Below are 19145 nucleotides of genomic sequence, written 5' to 3'. Positions count from 1 at the left end.
GCTGCTAATTCTCTGGTGATCATGACAAGATACGATCGGGAGATGTGGCACCGCATAGCGCCAATTCTGGACCATCTGTCAGAGGACAAGCGCAAGGAAGGTCTTGCAATTCTCCATCAGGGTGAGGAGGCATCGAACCATGCCATCAATATGACGGTCGACATTGCCGAGACTGGCTTCAAACAGATTGCAATGGAGCGGTCTTAAGAAGGCAGGCCTGGCTAAAATGTAAGGTTTTTAGGCCAGAAGTACATAATAAAGTAGTCGACATGCCATTCGAAGGCGACCAACTCTTCGGACACAGCAAAATCACTCATCTCATTGAAAACAAAATGCACTTTTTGGCCCTTTCGGGGTGCAGCGGGGCGTTCAGCCTCCACAACCAGTGGTGGACGCAATACCAACGAGGTTCATATTATACGCAAGGGTATAGGAGATCTTACCAATGCAAGGCCAAGGAATACAAGCCACAGGGAAGACAGCGCACTGGCGCTCCTTCGTAAAGGGTCATGCAACAAAAACAAGCCTGACTCCCTATCCAGGCCGGCATTTCTAAATCCACAACAGCAAATAGTAGGCCCTCTAAGACACCACCCTCATCAATGGACCTTCATCAATGGACCTTCATCAATGGAATGCACTAACATCAGACAAATTGGTTTTGGACATCATCCAAAACGGACATACACTAGTCTTCAAGGACACTCCACCTCTCTGGGAGGTGCCTTCACGCTGTCATGGGACAACATGTTCGTGTACGCATTCCCTACGTTCACAGTGATACGCAAGGTGCTGTTGATGGTGGCAATTGTGATAAATTCCATAGAGTACTCACAAAAACCCTACCTAAAGCCTATCCCAGGTAGCCAGTGGAAGGCAGTCGCTACCTAATCCCTACCCTGGTGGTGGTATTAGCCGGGAGGATCACCTGGCATGAGAAGATCCCCAAGGGAACGGGGGGATTCCGAAGAGAGAGACGCAGTATTTGTCTTTCTCAGAGAAGAGGTGTCAGTGATGCCGGAGCCCGTAGTGACTTGTCAGAAGGAGCTTTTCTATCCCAAAGCTAATTATCTCGAAGATGGTGAAAACTGGTACAAGTCATATGTTGGGAATAAAAATCCCCCTTCCAAAATCATGTCCATGTATAAATGTGAAAACGCCTGGGGCCTCATTACGACCCTGGCGGTAGAGGGTTAACGGCGCCGGTAGAGCTGCTGGCCCCGTTAACCCTCTACCGCCTCATTACGAGGTCTGCTGGTGGGACCCGCTAAGGACGTCTGGTAAAACTAGGCATCCTTAGCGGGTCCCGCGAGCAGACCAGGATGCTAACAACGGGCCCGTTGTTAGAATCCTCCCCATTCCCATTGAGCCCTATGGGGGCTCAGATGGGAATGGGGATGTACCGGGTCTGGGTTCCTGGAATGGGGAAATACCGGGCCCTCCAAGGTCGGAATGGCCCGGTATTTCCCCATTCAAGGAACCCGATACCCGGTATGGGGGTAGACTTGTTTTCCTTTAAAGCAAAAATGTTTATTAGATCCTTATAACACTCCTTTAAAAAAAGGTAATTAAGGATAGAGGAATTTGGTAATCCTATTCCCATTAATAAAATGTTTACATTGGGCACTTTAAGTCCCACAATGCCCGAAGTACTGGGACGAAGAAGAGGGATGCAGAGACATTGACTGCAAGTTAATATGGCTAATGACCCATACCTGAGGGAGACTGGGAAGCATAAAAGGCCCCCTCAGGTGAAGGCCATGCAGAGTAGCAGAGAGAGCAGTAGTGGGAAGTGGACTGGTTGCAGCTGACACTGGAGGAGAAGGGAGTCGCCGGAGTTTGTAGTATGGAGGCTGATGCTCTGATAGGGTCTCTTTGTTCAGAGACTTTGGTTGCAGAGATTGTGCAGCAGGAAGTGCTATTTGTGAAAGCCTTCCCCATCAAGATTGTGGTTGCAGAGGTAGTGCAGCGGGAAGCATAAAGTTGAGAAGCTTTCCCCATGGTAAGGCTGGCTATAGTGACAGTTGAGCACCAGAGAGCATTTGGAGCAAGGAACGCTCCTTGTCTGATTACCGCGGGTCGGAGAAGACTGAGCAAAGCAGTTTTCCTTAACCCCAGCAGCAGAGGATGCACACTACCCGAAGGCAGCGGAGCAAGCGGATGTAAAAGCCAAACCCGGTGAGTTCACTAGTAATCTATGACCCCGGAGCGCTAGGTAACCGCTCACTAGGGAAACTCAAGAGTTTTGAATATCGAACAAATGAAAGAAAAGCAAAATGGCAGAAATACAAGTATGTTTTATGTCTAACTAATGTGAAGTAGAAAGATTATTATTTTAAACACCACGCTGATACTAAGTGGAGAAAGAGGCAGTACAAAAACTTGGCACACAGACCAGCCAAATGTTCTAGGGATTTCGAAGGTCAGAATATTTGTCAACAACACAAAAGGACAATATTGTTAGAAACCAATATAAACCCAAAGCCAAAAGAATACTATAACCAATCCAGTTAACAACTATCATTGCCAAAGCCAAGAGAAGGCCATTAAGAAGCCAGTTGTTTACAGGCCCCATTGTCAGAGGGAGAAAGACGCAATAGGGGAAACTAACCAAAGGAATAATTGCCTAAGCTGAAGAAGAGCAGTATTAAGAGAGAGAATCATTATCAATACCTGGTTGGTGCAAGAGTGGGAAAACAAGAATGGCAGGGAGGCTGCCCTTATGACAGAGGGCAGCCTTCCTGAGGTGTTCAGGGGGAGAGTAGCATAACCTACATTGCATGTGGCAATCAAAAGTATGGAACAAACAGCACCAATATATCTCATGTCTTACCAGAAGTAGTAATCAAACTTGTTGATCAAATCAAAAGACCTTTTGAGTTCTATGAAGAAAGACTAAACCACAGAAGTTCTTGCAGAAGTAGTAGTAGTTTTACTAGTCCTGGCAGGAGAGTACACCAGGACAAGGGACCTTGTAGTATAGGCCAGGCAGGTGACCAGGCGGAAGTCATTAAAGTTCTGTGGTGTGGTTAAAAGCGTTGATGAAGAAGAAGTGGCAAGACCACATAACCACATTGTGTATAGTTGTGGAATCCTGACAAACCAATATTACTGCTGCAAGAGTTTTATAAACTGTTAAAGAATTATCCTCACAGAAGCCTTTTTGTTGATCTTGATGAATTGTGGAAGCATACTTGAAAAGCTGTGTAGAACTCTCTACCCCAAGTAGAGAGATCAAAAATGTGTTGAACATTTTGAACTGTTGGTCAAGTCTAATTGAAAGACTTATTGGAACTATATTGTAACTTTGTTGCAAGAGGGGATTTCCTTATTCTTTTGAACTGACGATTGAAATCCTGATTGAATCCAAGGACAGGGACTCACCCAGGTTACAAGGAGAAACATTTACCTGGTCTTGAATATAACTGTTAATTTTGTTGTATGTGAATTGCCATGTTACCTTCTTTAGTTTATTGTATCTACAAGTGTGAGGGACAGAATCCTTTTGTTAGGGTGTTTCCTTTAGTTTATTTTAGGCAGGTAAATCATCGTCAGGGTAGGGATAGTGAGGTGTGCATCAAACACTTTAGTGTTTATTAATATGGCATATTTTGAAAAACCTTCACTAAGTTGTCCCCCTCACATTTCTTACCCCTCACACAATGTACCCCTGCAAGATCATCCTCATAGCCCCGGCTTGGCTTAGTCAGGCATGGTATTTGGACATCTAACACAGGCACGCCCTATACGGCTTGGGTCAGAGCCAGACCTCCTCTCACAGTGTGAAGGACAGCTCCAACATAACTACCCAGGCTCGTTGGGCTTCAGTGTATGTCTCATGATCACATAGAATTCGTCCATGTTCATATGCCACAAGAATGCAGGGACATCCTGAAGGCGGCCAGAGCAACAACTAAAAAATAAGCCCTACAAGTACAAGTGGAACGGTTCTGTGCTTGGTGCGCACTGGAAAATCACAACCTGTTGGGAATTTCACTGCTGGCTTTTCTGCCGTACCCACTCAAGTTGGTGAAGGAGGGTCTCTCACACTCATCGATAAAGGTGCAATTTCTAGATATAACAGGAGCGAGGACAAGCCTTAGCCGAAGGGTGCATCTGCCCAAAGCTAAACGTGCCCCCCCAATCGAGCCTTAAGGCTGTATTCACTGCCCTGATAAAACTGCTGTTTGAGCCTATGTTTTGGCTTACCTTGGCGCGTTCCATTTTATATATTTATATATATTTTTTTTATTTATTGTTTTTTTATTTTTTAATGACACGCCACTCATCCATCGGTCTCAGGGCGCACAAGAGTTGCAAAGCCCACGAGCACATAAGCACATATATATTATCAGAGAAGGGGTTCCTAATGACATACAAAATGGCATTATGGGGGACATGGCATATGTGGGACATCAATGTGGGAGCAGCAAGTTGGTCATGACTTTACACACCCACTGAATTCCAAGGGTTTTGTTGCGTTTGTTCTGCTTAATTTAACTGCACCTTACCTAAGGTTTTCCAGTGAATATTATATATGTCTTTTCTCAAGTTTGTGGTTTACACTGCTATGATAAATTTGCCACATAATATGTATATATTCTTTGATGGTGTCTTATTGCATTATCGCATTATCGCTAATGAAGTATTGCTAATCATTTAATGGAAATATTAAAACATTGGTTCCATATCGGTTTACACACTGTACACATGTACTGTTGTGCTCCTTTGTTTCGAAATGGTTGCATGGTTATTTTCAAAGTATATAGCAGTTAATTTGTTCATCGAGTAAACATTTGTAAATCAATCAGCATGGCCAAGTTGGCCCTCTGACCTGTTATAAGTATATTGCTTTCATTGGCTGGTTTCCTTCTACGTTTAAAGGGTGTTGTTGCTTTACGTTGTGGTGCAAAATTGCAAGTTTCGCCTCTAAATTGACATTTGAACATAGAGATTGACCATGTGAATTGTAAGGGGTGCAGAAGTACGAGTCTGGCACAGTGTGGGTAAATTTTGGAACTCAAAACTGAATAATCAATTCTGGCACGGTAGCAAACCAGACTTGATACTCCATTGCTGAATACAGTATTGAGACATTTGGTAGAATGTACAGTCAGGTCTGGCAGGTTAGTGAACCAGGCCTGATAAAAGACTGGAGAGTTACATTCCGTTTCACAGACAGTGGAGGAGATTCCCTCCAGAAGATTAGGGAACTGTGTTTTGTTTGAATAAGAGGTTCCTTGTTTATTATTTACGAGCTGAAGCAGTAACAGGAGGCAGAGGTTCCCTCCAAAAGGTTGGAGAACTGTAATTTCTGTTCCATAGACAAAGATGGTCTAGGGAAGAGATTTCCTGCAACAATTGGGGAAATGTGTTTTTGTTTAAGTAAAAGATTCCCTCCAGAAGAGTGGGGAACTGTGGTTAAAGCAAAACCAAGGAAGAGGTTCTCGCCAGAGGATTGGGAGACTGTGTTTTCTTTACGTTAGATATCTTTGCAAGAAGTGGGCATTGACAATTAATATTCTTTCACAAGAACTGAGCCTGGGAGTCTATGTACAGAATGAGAGGGCCCTCCTTCTGGATTAATGAAAAAAACAGTTTTCTTTAGTTACTGTAAAGTGTAAGGGACGGAAATAGGTTTAGACACAGGACGATGGACATTTTACTTTATGGACATCCTGACTGGGTCCCTAGAATTTGTGTTGAGGCAGGGCAAACTGTCATAGTAATAGGGCAAGAAAGGCTTTTCTTTTCTTTTGTTTTTATAAATAAATGTCCATGCAAACCAATTTACAACAGTTTGCTCTGTTGTTGGTTTCCGTTTTATTTTTGCTCAGGGTCTCCCTGACCTCTTCTGGGCTCCAGCCCACTGGTTGTAGGTATCTGTACTCTGATGTGGGTCCTTGGCCCATATCTAATTCACCTGATGGGTTTTGCCCATTTCCATGTGGGTCCCAGACACTGATGCACATTGGTGAGGCTTCCCCGCTTTCATATGGGATCCAGACCCTGTTCTTCTGCTTTTGTGGGATCCCTGTCCCAGCTTCACCTATTTGCCCACTTGGACAGACCTGGTGTATTTTCCGGCCAGGTATTAATGTGTACAATTATTCTGTTATTTTCATTTTACTTCTCGTGCTGTCTTTGTGTGATGTACAAAGTTTGCATCAACTTCTATGATTCCTCAGTTATCCCCTTTTGTATTATTCCTCTGGTATCCCCTTTTGCTTCTGTGGATGTTTTGTGTGGTTTAAAAGGTTCAGATTGTATAATCCCCCTGTTATCCTTTTTTGCTTCGAGGGATATATTTACAGGATTTACAAAGTCACATTGTGTAATTCCTCTTTTCTCCCCTTTAGGTCTTCGGGATGTATTTACATTTCTTTTTAAATCAAACAGCTCCTTCAGTAACTCAAGAACCGGCCCAACACTTTCCGTACATTTGGGAAATCTCGGGGCAGTCTCCAGTCTCTTCTGGAGGTGAAACAGAGCTTCTCTGTTGCTGCCACGCTCAGCGTTCGGTCTCTCCTGGCTCTGCAGCTCCAGGCTCTCCTTCACGTCTCTGTCTGCTCGTATCTTCATTCTCTGCATTCTTTCACCAGTCAGGCTTCTCTTCCTTCCGCCACCAGCCAGTTCTGTCCTGCTTGGAAATCTTACCATGAATCAGGTGTCCCGCGTCCCGTTTCTTGCTCCTCCAGGGCTGGCTTGATGTTCCATTCAGTCCATCTTTCCTTTTTCTGATTGATTTTGCCTCTTGAGAGCTATACCGCATATGTTGGTTCCGCAGTGTGCCTCTGCCTTCCATCTTCTTTGTCTCAGTGGTATTTTGTAGTAAGTTTGGGTAATCTCACTCTGCCTTGTCCCAGTACAGTTAATAAGACCATCTACTCTAATATAACACATAGAGACATGGGGGACCAGCTGGGCCTGAGTGAGGGATAAGGAGAGTGGGGACACCAACGGAGTAGGTGAATACCGCATTCTCCCAGGGCCATCGTCACTGTTCCCATGAATGGTTGCCCTCCCCATGAGATCCATCCACTGAGTACCACTCCCAGCCTCACCTCCCTGGCGTCATGGGAAGGGGCTTCCCCCATGGGAGAAGTGACAATACCCTGGGATTTGTCACAGAATTTGATTGGTAGATGATACATGTAGTCTCACAAATGACCCCGTCTGTCTACTTTCTAAACTCAAGCGTACAGGCAACGAAATTCATAGAGGTTAAACGCAATATTGTACTTATGACAAGGTTGTGTCCTCAACCAAAAGCCAAGTCGGGTATAAATGTAAGTTAAGTGAGGTAGCAGTCATCCATGGAATGTTATTTTTCTAATAACGTTGACCTATTCAAAATGTAGACCTTTTTCATTGACCTGATTTTTCTTTGATAACTTTTTGGGAGCCATTAATGATTCGAATCAAGAATAAGCAGGGATTTTCCTAGTGCCTTTGCTGAGGATCTTGCACAGTTTGAATAAAATGACCTTCCCTTTATTGGCTAACATCAGCACCTACGCGTTTTGCTATGTTTCAAAGTTTGTGTATGGAAATATTATCTGGGAAGTGAACAACTTGAAAAAGTTAATACGTATAAATACCTGGGTGTTATGATCGCCAATTCTCTGAGAAAGAATGACAATGAGATGGGAATTATTCAGAAATGACTCCCTCTAATCACCCAGGCAAGGTTATTAACACATAAATATGCAAAATTTTCCTACTCCCATATACCTCTATTTTATAAACAAAAAGTGACTCCTATCCTTACGTATGGGGTCGAATCTACACTACCTAAACAACGTAATTTTTGGGACAGGATAGAATCCAAGTTTTGGAAAGAAATTCTAAATATTCCTATGTCCATGTCCAAAGCCATACTGCGTTTTGAATTGGGTTTTACATCCATGTTGGAACAGGATCAATGCAAGAGATATGCGCTGTTTAGGAAATGTCTGTTAAATAATTGTTCCTCAAATGTTGTCGGAATATTAGCAACTTATCTAGCTACTACAAATGATTCTTACTCCAAGATATGGACACAGAATATTCTAAATACTCTAGCAGATGCTGATATTTCTCTAGACATTTTGCTAATTAATCCGGTAAGAGCCAAAATTAAGTTAGTCCAAATGGATTGGATTATAACGATCGAACAATGTTCTAGAGTGAAAGATTTTGACATATCGACATTTGGGCACAAAAAACTAGGAACAATGGCTGGGTATCTACAGAAATATCCTTCACCGCATATGTGCAACCAAAATCTGCGCTTTAGATGCAATCTATGGCACACTAGATCAGTATTGGCAACAAGAAAGCAAATTCCAGAGAATGAAAACTTTTGTAGACGGTGCAAAGTGCAAACACAAGAAGAAACCCTAAAGCATTGTTTAATTGAATGTCCTAATCTTGATGATATACGAAAGAAATATTTCTCAAGAATCACCTATGTATTATTGCCTATGAATTACTCTGATGCATGGAAATGATTAATGATTATTCTCAACCAATAAGCTAACGGTTCGAATTGCCAATGTTCAAGACCTGAACGAATTGTTTAAAACAGAACAAGTTGCGAATTAAGAAGTACACTAAGAAATATAAAGATCAAAACTAGATGGACATCTATATTACACATATGATATAGATATGTTGTGATAAGTAAATATTTGATAATTGCTTTCGAAAAGGAAATGTATAAATGAAATTATTACTATGGAATTACCAATATATTGTATTGAGAAAATTATATTTTTATAAATAATCCTAGAATGTAAAATGTAAAAGGTATTACGTTTGATTATGCTGTAAAAAAAAATTTGAAATGTTCAATGAAATGAACTAACCAAATAAAAAAAGAAAAAAAATATTAAGAACAAATAACTAGTCTTATTCAATTGTGAATGCATTTATAAGACTAACATCATCATTAATGAAATGCCCTATTTTGTTTCATTTACAGTTCAGATCAGTATATCACTTACAATCTTGGAAATCTTTACGGTGGACTTATGGAATTCTTCTTCAGACAAATACATCAGATATAAAGGACTATTCGAGACAGAAGTATGTTTTGTTGTTTACTATTTATGTACATATTTTATTAGGTGAAAATGAGATACATCATGCTGCTATAGTTGATTATGTGGCTGTAATCAAACGTACAAACTACAGAGAAATGATTCATGGCCATTACACAGTACATTGAACAATTAAATGTCATGCAAGCGAAATAAGTCTAAAGAAAAGGTCTGCTATTTCTCCCCTGCACCTTACCAACAACAACCTGCTGTGCATAAATAAATCATTTTGTTAAGCCCAAGTTGAGATCTGTGTTAAACCTGCTTGACGCAGGTTAGAATCGCAGAAGGACCGACTCAGTCTTGCCTACACTTGACCATTAAATTCATTACCTTTCAATAATGTTCTAGTAATAATTATTTCCTGTTGTGCTAATCCAAGAAAAAAAGAAAAAAGGGCAGTAACACACGCTATATCATACATATTGCTAGGGTATATTTTTATAGAATAAACCTAGCACAGTATCAACAGAGCACTGTACAATTCACAGAGAAAAACATTGGTGACAAGAATTTAACAAGTGATCGAGAAAACATTGTCAATATTTATCACAGTTCAAAATATACGGTTGAGGGTGTGCACAAGGTAGCTGGAATGTAAGGTATACCAAGGTGGGTAATGCCCAAACATTTTGAATGTCAAAATAATAAGGCTGAAATGCAGAGTTTTTTTAGTCTAATTGCTCGACCTTTTTGCACCTTTTCTGCAAATAAACAGGTCGGGTTGGGTAAGGGATTAGATTAGGATAGGGGAAAAAAGGGTACAAAAGAGTTGAAAAATGTGAATAAACAACTCTGCCTTTTCAGCCTCTGTATTTTTTATTTGACATGTTTACATAGATTCCCAATGTGTTGTGGAAGAGCCAGGTGTCAATTCTTTCCTAAATTAAATAGGAATTGGAGCAGTCCAGATGGCCACATGGATGTAGTTGCAAGAGGACCGGAGAGTAGCATCAGAAGGGATGTTTCCTAGTTTTCTTCCACATCAATGGAACGTTTGAAGTGACCTTCTGTTGGGATTCCTGCCTGTTGCTTGGACAGTGGTACCTGGGACTTTGCCTGCTGAAGTCTCAACACTACAATTGTCCCTCTCAAATGTCCTGGCTGGGAAAGACAAATGATGGACTCACTTTTCTCCAGATACTCTCTGCAGGGTCTCAAATCACACTAAGGAGCTTCTGGAAAAACCATGCCAGGTGCTTGGACACTGGTAACCAGGACTCTCCCTCTCCCTAGTGAAGTGGCAATCCCAGAAAGCATTCCTGGCAGCGCTTCTAATTCAGAAGGACAAAAGATGTACTAACCTTTCCACAGGGGAAGGTCTCACAGAGTCCCAACTAAGACACTAAGGTATTTAAAAATGGTTCTGCCCTGTGGCCTTGTTTGATGTGCCCTAGTGACAATCGAGACACCATTAGATTCCTTCAATACATACTCTTGAATTTGAGCATGCTACAGAGACTATTTACCTTCATACGCCTGTACTTAAGTACCCAGTCAGCATTATTTGTGTATTTCCCTAGAGAGATGGGTTACTAGTCTTTGTTATAGTTTCAGGCCTTTTAGTTTAATGAAAGTTATATAGAACTTGTTCAGGCATTTCTTTTATTTTGGCACCACTGTACTATTTTTGTTTTGGAGGCTTCACTGCTGGCTCACAACCCTCTTCAAGAATATAGCATACCCTGAGCATGAAGGAGGTGCACCATTTCCATGTTTGACCTTTACGACTGTGCTCACTGTTGTCTTGGTAGTAGTGTGGAGGCTGAGTCAGAGTTTGAAAACACTACCCATCGCTGTACTCCTGCAGAGCAGTAGTCATTTCATCACACCTACCACACCAAATCTTCTTCTTTTGGCAATCCTTCTGTAGCCTGTAGCCCAACAAAATGATAGGAATCCTATTGTGCTGCGTTGATCAGGCTTTAACTGACGCCTTGTTTATAATTAGCTGAAGGGATGTGGATGCTGAACTGAAAATTGGTGTGAATATGATTCACAATCAGGACCTGTCTGGAGTTCAGTAGCTATCAGGATGCATGCTGCTGTGGTGTTCCTTGGGGGGAGGGAGGAAGGCTATTGGTTCTGTAGCACAATAGGGGAAGAAGCTGGTGCACAATAGGGGAAGAAGCTGGTTGTTCTGCGACATTGGTCTTTTGTGGAGCCAATGCTACAGCTGCCCTATTTTCACTGCTATGATAAAGAGTAAAAGCTTTGGCTTATGAGGAGTGTGTCTCTATGGATGTTAACCCAAGGCTGGATCTCTTCCATCTTTTGATGGGGGTGCCTATCTTGCTCTCCTGCAGCTGGGCATTGGAATGAAGGAGTAAGTGCAGTGGAAAATATTGTTACAAATATTGACAGAGCAGATGGACTTCAAAAGCTGTGCTGGATGGTTAAATGCAAAGACAAGAGGCTATTCACACTAACAGGCATGTTTGTCTTGTGTGGTAACTTACTTTGGGGTCTTTTAGGTTTACCCTATCAGTCTGTATGTAAATGAGGATGATGGCACAACCAAATGGAGCAAGATTCAGCTGGGATATTAGTGACAGGCTTCATGAAGGGGGTAGTGTAAATGGTGTCATGCCTACAGCTGCAGATGAGGTTACATTGTGATTCAGTTGTGTGATGGGCTGCAATTGGCAGCCAGCAGCCTATTTTAGCCAATCCGGTGCAGCGGGAGTCGGTAGCCGGCCCCCTAACAAAGGCCCACATCTAAGGCCCTGTCTGCCCCTGTACAGCCCTGGACAGCCACAGACACACAGCCCTGATAGTGACCCATCCACCAGACAGGCTACTCGACTGTTATCACTGCATCTGCTCCAAAGGCCTGCCACAAACCCTGCAGTCATGAAAGTGTGTCTGACGACCTCCAACACTAACTCTCTTGAAGCGTCATCTGTGCTCCATCCACGCCTTATCTAACTAAATTACTTTGACTGCATCTTCAACTCTCATTTGTGTACTTATGCACCATATGTTTTCTGTCTCCATTTTTTAAATCGAAATTGGTTGTTTTAACTTCACTTGCCCCATCTGCTTTGCATTGTTTGATGCCTCCATCTTTAAAATCAAATTTGGGTGTTTTAACTTCACTTGCACCATCTGCTTTGCATTGTTTGCTGCCTCCATTTTTAAAATAAAATTTGGGTGTTTTAACTTCACTTGCCCCATCTACTTTGCATTGCTTGCTTCCTCAATTTTGAAAATAGAATTTGGGTGTTTTAACTTCACTTGCACCATCTGCGTTTGCATTGTTTGCTGCCTGCATTTTTAACCTCAGTTACACCATCTGCTTTGCGTTGTTTGCTGCCTCCATTTTTAAAATTCGAATTTGGTATGTGTAGTTTATACATCACTGTAACACCTATACAATTGCAAATCTATTTCCTCTGTGTTTCTCTTATTCTCTCTGACTCATTCTACTAGGCCGTCTAATGAGTTTAGCCAGAACTATGCAGTGCTGCCACTCCCCCCTCATTCCTTGGCTATCCCTCTGCCTTCCTATGGTTCTCTTATCTCTCCTCTATTTGCAAACTGCTACACTATCACCTATCCCCCATCTCTCTCGAAGTCCATCAGGAAAAAGCAAAAAAAGTGCAAACTCTGGACTTCCCTTTGCAGACACCTATGTCAGTGCTTCCTCTAGAAAGGTGTTCACTGATATCCTTTTCTCTGTCCCCTCTCCTGATCTTTGGACCCCCCATCTCATCTCCACTCTCTCTCCTACCAAAGACTCCTCTATTAACGGTGGCACCAAGTGGGACATCCTCTTGGCCGGTTTCACATCCTCTCGTTGATTCGTTAACGTCTATCAGACTCTATCACACTGGGACCATTCTGGTTCAGGGTACACAACCCAACCTCCTTCTCTTTGACTGCATTCTGCCTTCTCTCATTATTAACTTCCTTCCTTTGCCTGCATCTCCCCCTTTAAATCTCTCTCCCCCTCCTCTGATTGGTGTACCATACCCCTGTGCCCCACCTCAGAAAACCTAGCCAGCCATACTCTTCTTTTGAAATCCTGGTGTGTAAGTTGGTCACCTCTCCCACCACCACCCTGACCATTATTACCATCTACCGGCCTCCAGGCACCACCTCTCTATTCCTCTCTGAATGGGCTGACTTGTGCCCTTGTTTACTTTCCTCCACCTCTAACCTTCTCCTCCTGGGTGATTTCAACATTCAACTGGACTCCCCTGGTTCTGCATCTACTCTATTCACTGACCTCTGCACCTTGCGGTCCCTCGCCATTATCCCTTCTGGGCCAACCCACACAGCTGGTAACACTCTGGATGCCCTCATTCACTCTGACCTCTGTCTCCCCCCCATCAGTCACCCCTCTCTCATGGTCAGACCACTCTCGCCTCTCCTCACATCTTGGTCCCATTGGCCTGTTGACTGCCCCCCCAAAGGTCCCACCAACCCCGTTCACTAACGTCCGCCCGATGACTTTTGCGATGCTTTTGCCTCCTCCTTCATCCCTCCTCACCCCTGTCTACTTCTGACTCCACCTCTGACACTGCTCTCAACAGCCTACATCTTTCCATCACCAACACTCTTGACATTCTTGTCCCAGTCATGAGGATCCGTCTGAAACCTGCCTCAAAGCGTAACACTTGGTACAACACCAAACTTGCAGCCTTAAAACATAAGTGCAGGGCAGCAGAATGCAAGTGGCTAACCTCGGGTTTACCCTCTGGCAATCTGGCATGCCGCCTGTGCCAAAGGAAATACAGACTCGCCATCCGTACAAATAAGAGAGGACACATCCAGGCACGCATCTCTGGTACATCCAATAACTCGGCTGAACTTTTCCAAATCTGCAGGGAACTAGCCAACCCCTCTGCAGCCTCCTCCCCTTCTCCTTCCCAGTCCATCTGCAATATATTGGCCTCACACTTTGCCACAAAAACACAGGACATTCTTGCCTCCTTTCCGCACTCCCTCAGATCCCACCCCACCCTTCCTCTATACTCCCCCTTCCCTCCTCCTCCTTCCTCCTTCTCTCCTGTCACACCTGAAGAAGTTACCAGAGCTGTCCACTCCATGAAGGTCTCTTCTAAACAAGTCTCTCCTTGCTCTTCCAGGACCATGAAAAATAACATTGGCTCTCTTGTCCCTGCTTTTGCTGATTTCTGCAATCACTCTTTTGTCTCTGGATCTTTCCCCTCCCCCCCTTAAGAACTCCCTTGTGCGCCCACTCCTGAAAAAAACATCCTCTGATCCTACCTGCCCTGCCAGCTATTGCCCTATCTCAAACTCTCCAGCTCTCCTCGTCCTTCTCGATCTCTCTTCTGCATTTAACACAGTAAACCATTCCATCCTCATACAAACGCTCCATGATACACTTGGTATCTCTAAACGGGAAATGGACTGGCTATCCTCTTTCCTCACTAACCGCTCCTCCCAAGTTATCCTTGGCCCCTTCTCCTCTCCTACTTCCATCTCCACCTGTGGTGTCCCCCAGGGCTCTATACTCTCTCCCTGGCTCATTAACGTCTACCTTGCTGTCCTTGCACACCTCATCTCCTCCTTCTCCTCCAACTTCCAGTGTTACTCAGAAAACACACAGCTCTTCTTCAGACTCCCTGCTGACCCTCTTGCACTCTCCATTATCCCTGACTGCCTATCAGCTACCCAGTCCTGGTGTGCCTCCAATGACCTCTGCCTCAATGCCTGTAAAACTGAGATTATTCCCATTGGGACCCCTGCTCCCTCCTTCTTCGCCTCACTCTGGCCTTCCTCCTTGGGCTTTCCCCCTTTGCCTTCAACTGAAGGTGGAAACCTTGGAGTCAACTTTAACTCATCTCTCTCTCTCCTTCCTCTCCCCACACTCAGGACATTGCCAAAAAGTCCAACTATCAGCGCTTCCTTCTCAAAGGAATCTTACTGTTTCTCACTTTCCCTCAGAGGCTCAATGTGACTCAAGCCCTGGTTCTCTCTAGACTTGACTACTGTAACGGCCTCCTCCTGAACCTTCCCACCTCAACTCTGCGGCCCAACCAGCTTATCCAGAATAGGGAAGCGAGACATATCCTTGGCCTTAAGCTCAGGGACCACATCTCTCCTGCACTAAAAAGTCTTCACTGGCTCCCGGTCGATGCACGGATTAAATTTAAATCCCTCTGCATCATCCACAAGGCTGCCTGGGCCCGGGAACCACACTATCTTCAACTTTACCTCACTAGATACTCTCCCTCTAGACCACTTCGTTCCTCTGGCACCAACTTTCTGTGTGTGAAGTGTTTTGCTAAACAGAGGGCAGGTGGTCGCTCTCTCTCCTCTGCAGGCTCCCTCCTCTGGAATAGCCTACCCCTGCGCCTCGAGCAGGATCGTCTCAAATTCCAGAAGCTCCTTAAGACCTTCCTCTTTTCCTCCTCTTTCCCTCCTTCTCTCCTCTGTTAATCCTACAGTTGCTGAATTGGTGTACTTGCCCCTTATGCATCCTTGGACTCGAACTCCCACACCAATTCCTCCCGGCTCCTGTCTATCCACAGCACTTAGCATCTGCACACCCTCCACCCTGGAGGCTCACACATTCACCTGCCGCGGCCAAGGCAGTGTAGCACTCAACATTCCTAGCACTTCGTCTATGGCTCTCCCCCGAGCTCGGACCCCACAGCAGTTTCCACCTCTTCCCTCTTCCCTCTTCCTTTCTGCACTTGCATGTTCTGAATACTCACAAGGCATAGTAGGTTTGTCTCCCCCCGCCTGTGTTCTTAAATTTGGTGTTGGTGTAATGTATTTCCCTACCCTGCTCCCTCCATGCACTTTGGGCATTTTGAAACCGTATTTCCTTATTGTATAAGCGCCTAATAAGCAAACAAGGAATACATAAATAAAATGGGTGATTCTGTTTGTGTTGATATGCAAAGGAGAGTCCATGAATCTTCTGTGCTGTTGTGCTGGGAGGGGGCAATTGTATGCTGCTTGTTATAGTTCTACATGCTTCAGCCGTTGCTTGGTTGAGGTTAATTGTAGAATTGTGAATGTCCTGATGTACTTTTCCTCAGAAGGTCCAACTCGGGTCCGTCCTTTCCTCTATCTCTCTAACTGTGGTGTTTCTCAGGGGTCTAACTTCCCTCCCTGGATGTTCAACCAACACCTTGCAGCCCTTGCATTGCTGCTCTCTGCTCCAACTTTCAGTGCTTTGCGGATGACACTCAGCTCGTTTTCAGGCTTCCCTCTGCCACCTCTTCTTCATCTCTCATCTCTGACTGTCTGTCTGCTATCCAGGAGTGGTGTGCTGCCAATGATCTGTCTTAATGCCAGTAAGACAGAGATTCTCCTCATCTGCACACCTGCACCCTCCTTTCCTGTCACTCTCTGGCCGGCCTCCCTTGGCCCTCTTACTGCTCCCACCTGTGTCGCTAAGAACATTGTAGTCATCTTCAACGCCACACTCTCCTTTTCTCCTCAAATCTCGGACGTCTCTAGGAAGTCAAACTACCAACTGTACCTCCTCAGAGGTATTCTTCCTTTCCTCTACTTGCCCCAGAAGCTTTCTGCCTCTAGAGCTCTGGTTTTCTCTAGGCTGGAGTACTGCATTAGCCTCTTTCTAAATCTGCCTGCTTCTACTCTCCACCCTATGCAACTCATCCAGAACAGGACTGTGAGACTTATCCGTGGTCTCAAGCACTGGGATCGTATCTCTCCAGCCCTGAAATCTCTTCATTGGCTCCCAGTGGCTGCAAAGATTACCTTCAAGACCCTTTGCATTGTCCACAAGGCCTTATGGGGCCTGTGTCCAAAATACCTTCAACTCTCCCTTCGTAAATACCTTTCCACTTGAGCTCTTTGCTCCTCCACCTCCAACTCCCTCAGGGTCAGTCGCTTCTCCAAGCAGCAAATTGGGGGTAGATCTCTTTCCTCGTCTGGGGTCTCCCTCTGGAACAGCCTACCTGCCACTATGAAACTTGAGGAGAGCCATCTCCGGTTCCGGAAGCACCTCAAGACCTTCCTCTTTGCTTCTGCCTTCGCTCTTCCTCTCCCCTGCTGATATTCTGCTCTGGCACTGTGCACCTGGTAACCTCTGATTTTTGGGTCCAGGTCCCTGCCCACCCAGCTACACACCCGCACTGCCTCCTGGCAACACTTGCACTTGGGTCTGTATCTGTAACCCTATAGTCCCCTTACCTGCACTTATCAGACACCCCTTGTCTGCGCTTTAAACCTTGCACTTGCCACCTTGGTGGCTGCACTACCAGTTGTTGTTGTTTGTATCCCTCGCTTAGCACTTTCCACTTCTCCCCCCTCCCATACACTGTCCCCCTTCCCTCTCCCCTACACTTGCGCATTCTCAATTTCACGGTGCCTAGTAAGATCATTGTTTTGTCCTTCCGTGTTCCCTTCCCTTGCCTCATCACACTCTGAAACACTTGTGTATGAGCGGAATACAATTAAAATATCATACCATATCATAACTGCCATACTGAGTCAATTTCATGATTGTGGTGTATGTGAAGGTTGATAGTTCTCTGGATGTTATGCTGTATGTGGGTTATTGCAATAAATGCATATTTGTTTGCACTGCTTCCTGGCAGCCATTATGAATGTTTCCTAAGTGGTGTTGCCAGTGTGCATTTGTTTGGTTCCATGTACTTTTCTGTAAGTGAAAGGTCATAGTGTTGTGTTATTGATGTGGAATATTGTACACATGGTTTGTACAGAGAGATGAGTGTAGTATCTGTCTTGGATGCTGGACTGTGGAATGTTCTGTGTACAATCAGTGAGAGAAGTGTGTCAGTTTACCAAGGAGGGCAGTGATTAGGGTATGTGGTGGTTGATAGATTGTGCCATGCTGCACCACCACTTCAGTATAAATTCTGTATGAAATGGTTCCTTTTGGTTAGTTTAGAGAGCAGCTCAAATAAGGGAAGGCCACAACCAATGGCCTTACTATAAAGTGTAAAAGCAGAGTACCTTGTTCCAAGCATATCTCCCAAACATGAAAAAAAGAAAATATTGATGAATTGCTTTTTTCATGTTTGAGAGATGGACTTGTAAAAAGCGACTCTGCTATTACAAAGATGGTAGTGATACTGCACCATCACACAACTTTCAAGAGATTATTGAACAGATACGTGTACTTGTCCTAACATCCAATTCATTCTCAAGATATCTTTTAACTTCGCACCATCTCTGTTAAATAGTAGGTATTCAGCTGCAGGAAGATTATACATTAATACAAACAGATTTTAACCCAAGAACATAAGCATAGCTTATTCATAAACAGTTTTAAAATCAATAACAAAAAGTATGCAATGAAAAATGAGTAAATGAGTACTCCAAACCAAGTCAGTATTAACAGGATCGATGAAGTCCACTATTGGGGGCTAGGTGATAGGACCGGGGTGACATTGGGTGCACTGTGCCACCACGTTATCTGTGATGCATGCTGTGGAGAAGTACACAGAGGATCACCCAGGATCTCCAGTCCATCACCAACCATGACTCCTAGTCACCTAAAACTCTGAAGGCTTATTCAATCAGGAGGATGAGGCCCTGAAAGAGAACTGGCCCAAGGATTATGGGGCAAGGTCATAGGGGGGTCAAAATACAGACTAGTGGGAAAGTCAGGGGGCGAGAGCAACAATTGAGAGCACCCACTGCTTCGCAGGGAGAGGTGAGTGCAGATTACCAATCCCTGTCCCAGCACGAGGAAACTCAGCTACCCAGAGAGACCGGATGGCTGTGAGGTTGATAACTCCTTGTGTTTGTCCTGATCAGTTTATTGTTCACCAATCTTCAGAAACATCATTGGTGAAAAGAGCCTGAATCAAAGAGTGGCCATCCACAAAAGACGACTTAACTGTGGGCTGCAGTCGGTCCAATTTAACAAATTATATAACAGCTGCTAAGATTTTAACAAGTCCTTCGGTGGTGGTAAAATTGTAAATGACCCTTCATTTAGTAGTCCCAAATAGACACAAACCAACCCATATACGGTAACCTGGTCCTGTGCATGAGGCGTAAAAGAGATTGACAGGCTACGGGCCGCCAGTGCTGATTGCTGTCTCAATGGACTAGATAAATCAAACGGGTTCCTTTAAGGGA

General features: G+C 44.2%; 1 protein-coding gene across 2 annotated transcripts in view; it reads left to right on the top strand.

Annotated features, from left to right (window-relative positions):
- The window catches only part of LOC138453203 (adhesion G protein-coupled receptor F5-like), a 939048-nt gene that overhangs the window by 405880 nt on the left and 514023 nt on the right, over positions 1-19145 (top strand). For both annotated transcript variants that reach the window (XM_069605830.1, XM_069605831.1), the window contains exon 6: positions 8966-9069. In XM_069605830.1, the coding sequence (XP_069461931.1) occupies positions 8966-9069 (104 nt within the window). The remainder of the gene's footprint in view (positions 1-8965; positions 9070-19145) is intronic.

Source organism: Ambystoma mexicanum, chromosome 4p, assembly GCF_040938575.1.
Source record: "Ambystoma mexicanum isolate Mex_15411 chromosome 4p, UKY_AmexF1_1, whole genome shotgun sequence".
NCBI classification, from domain to species: domain Eukaryota; kingdom Metazoa; phylum Chordata; class Amphibia; order Caudata; family Ambystomatidae; genus Ambystoma; species Ambystoma mexicanum.
The sequence above is the reverse complement of the archived record's forward strand: the minus strand, read 5'-3'. Positions and strand labels throughout refer to the sequence as shown.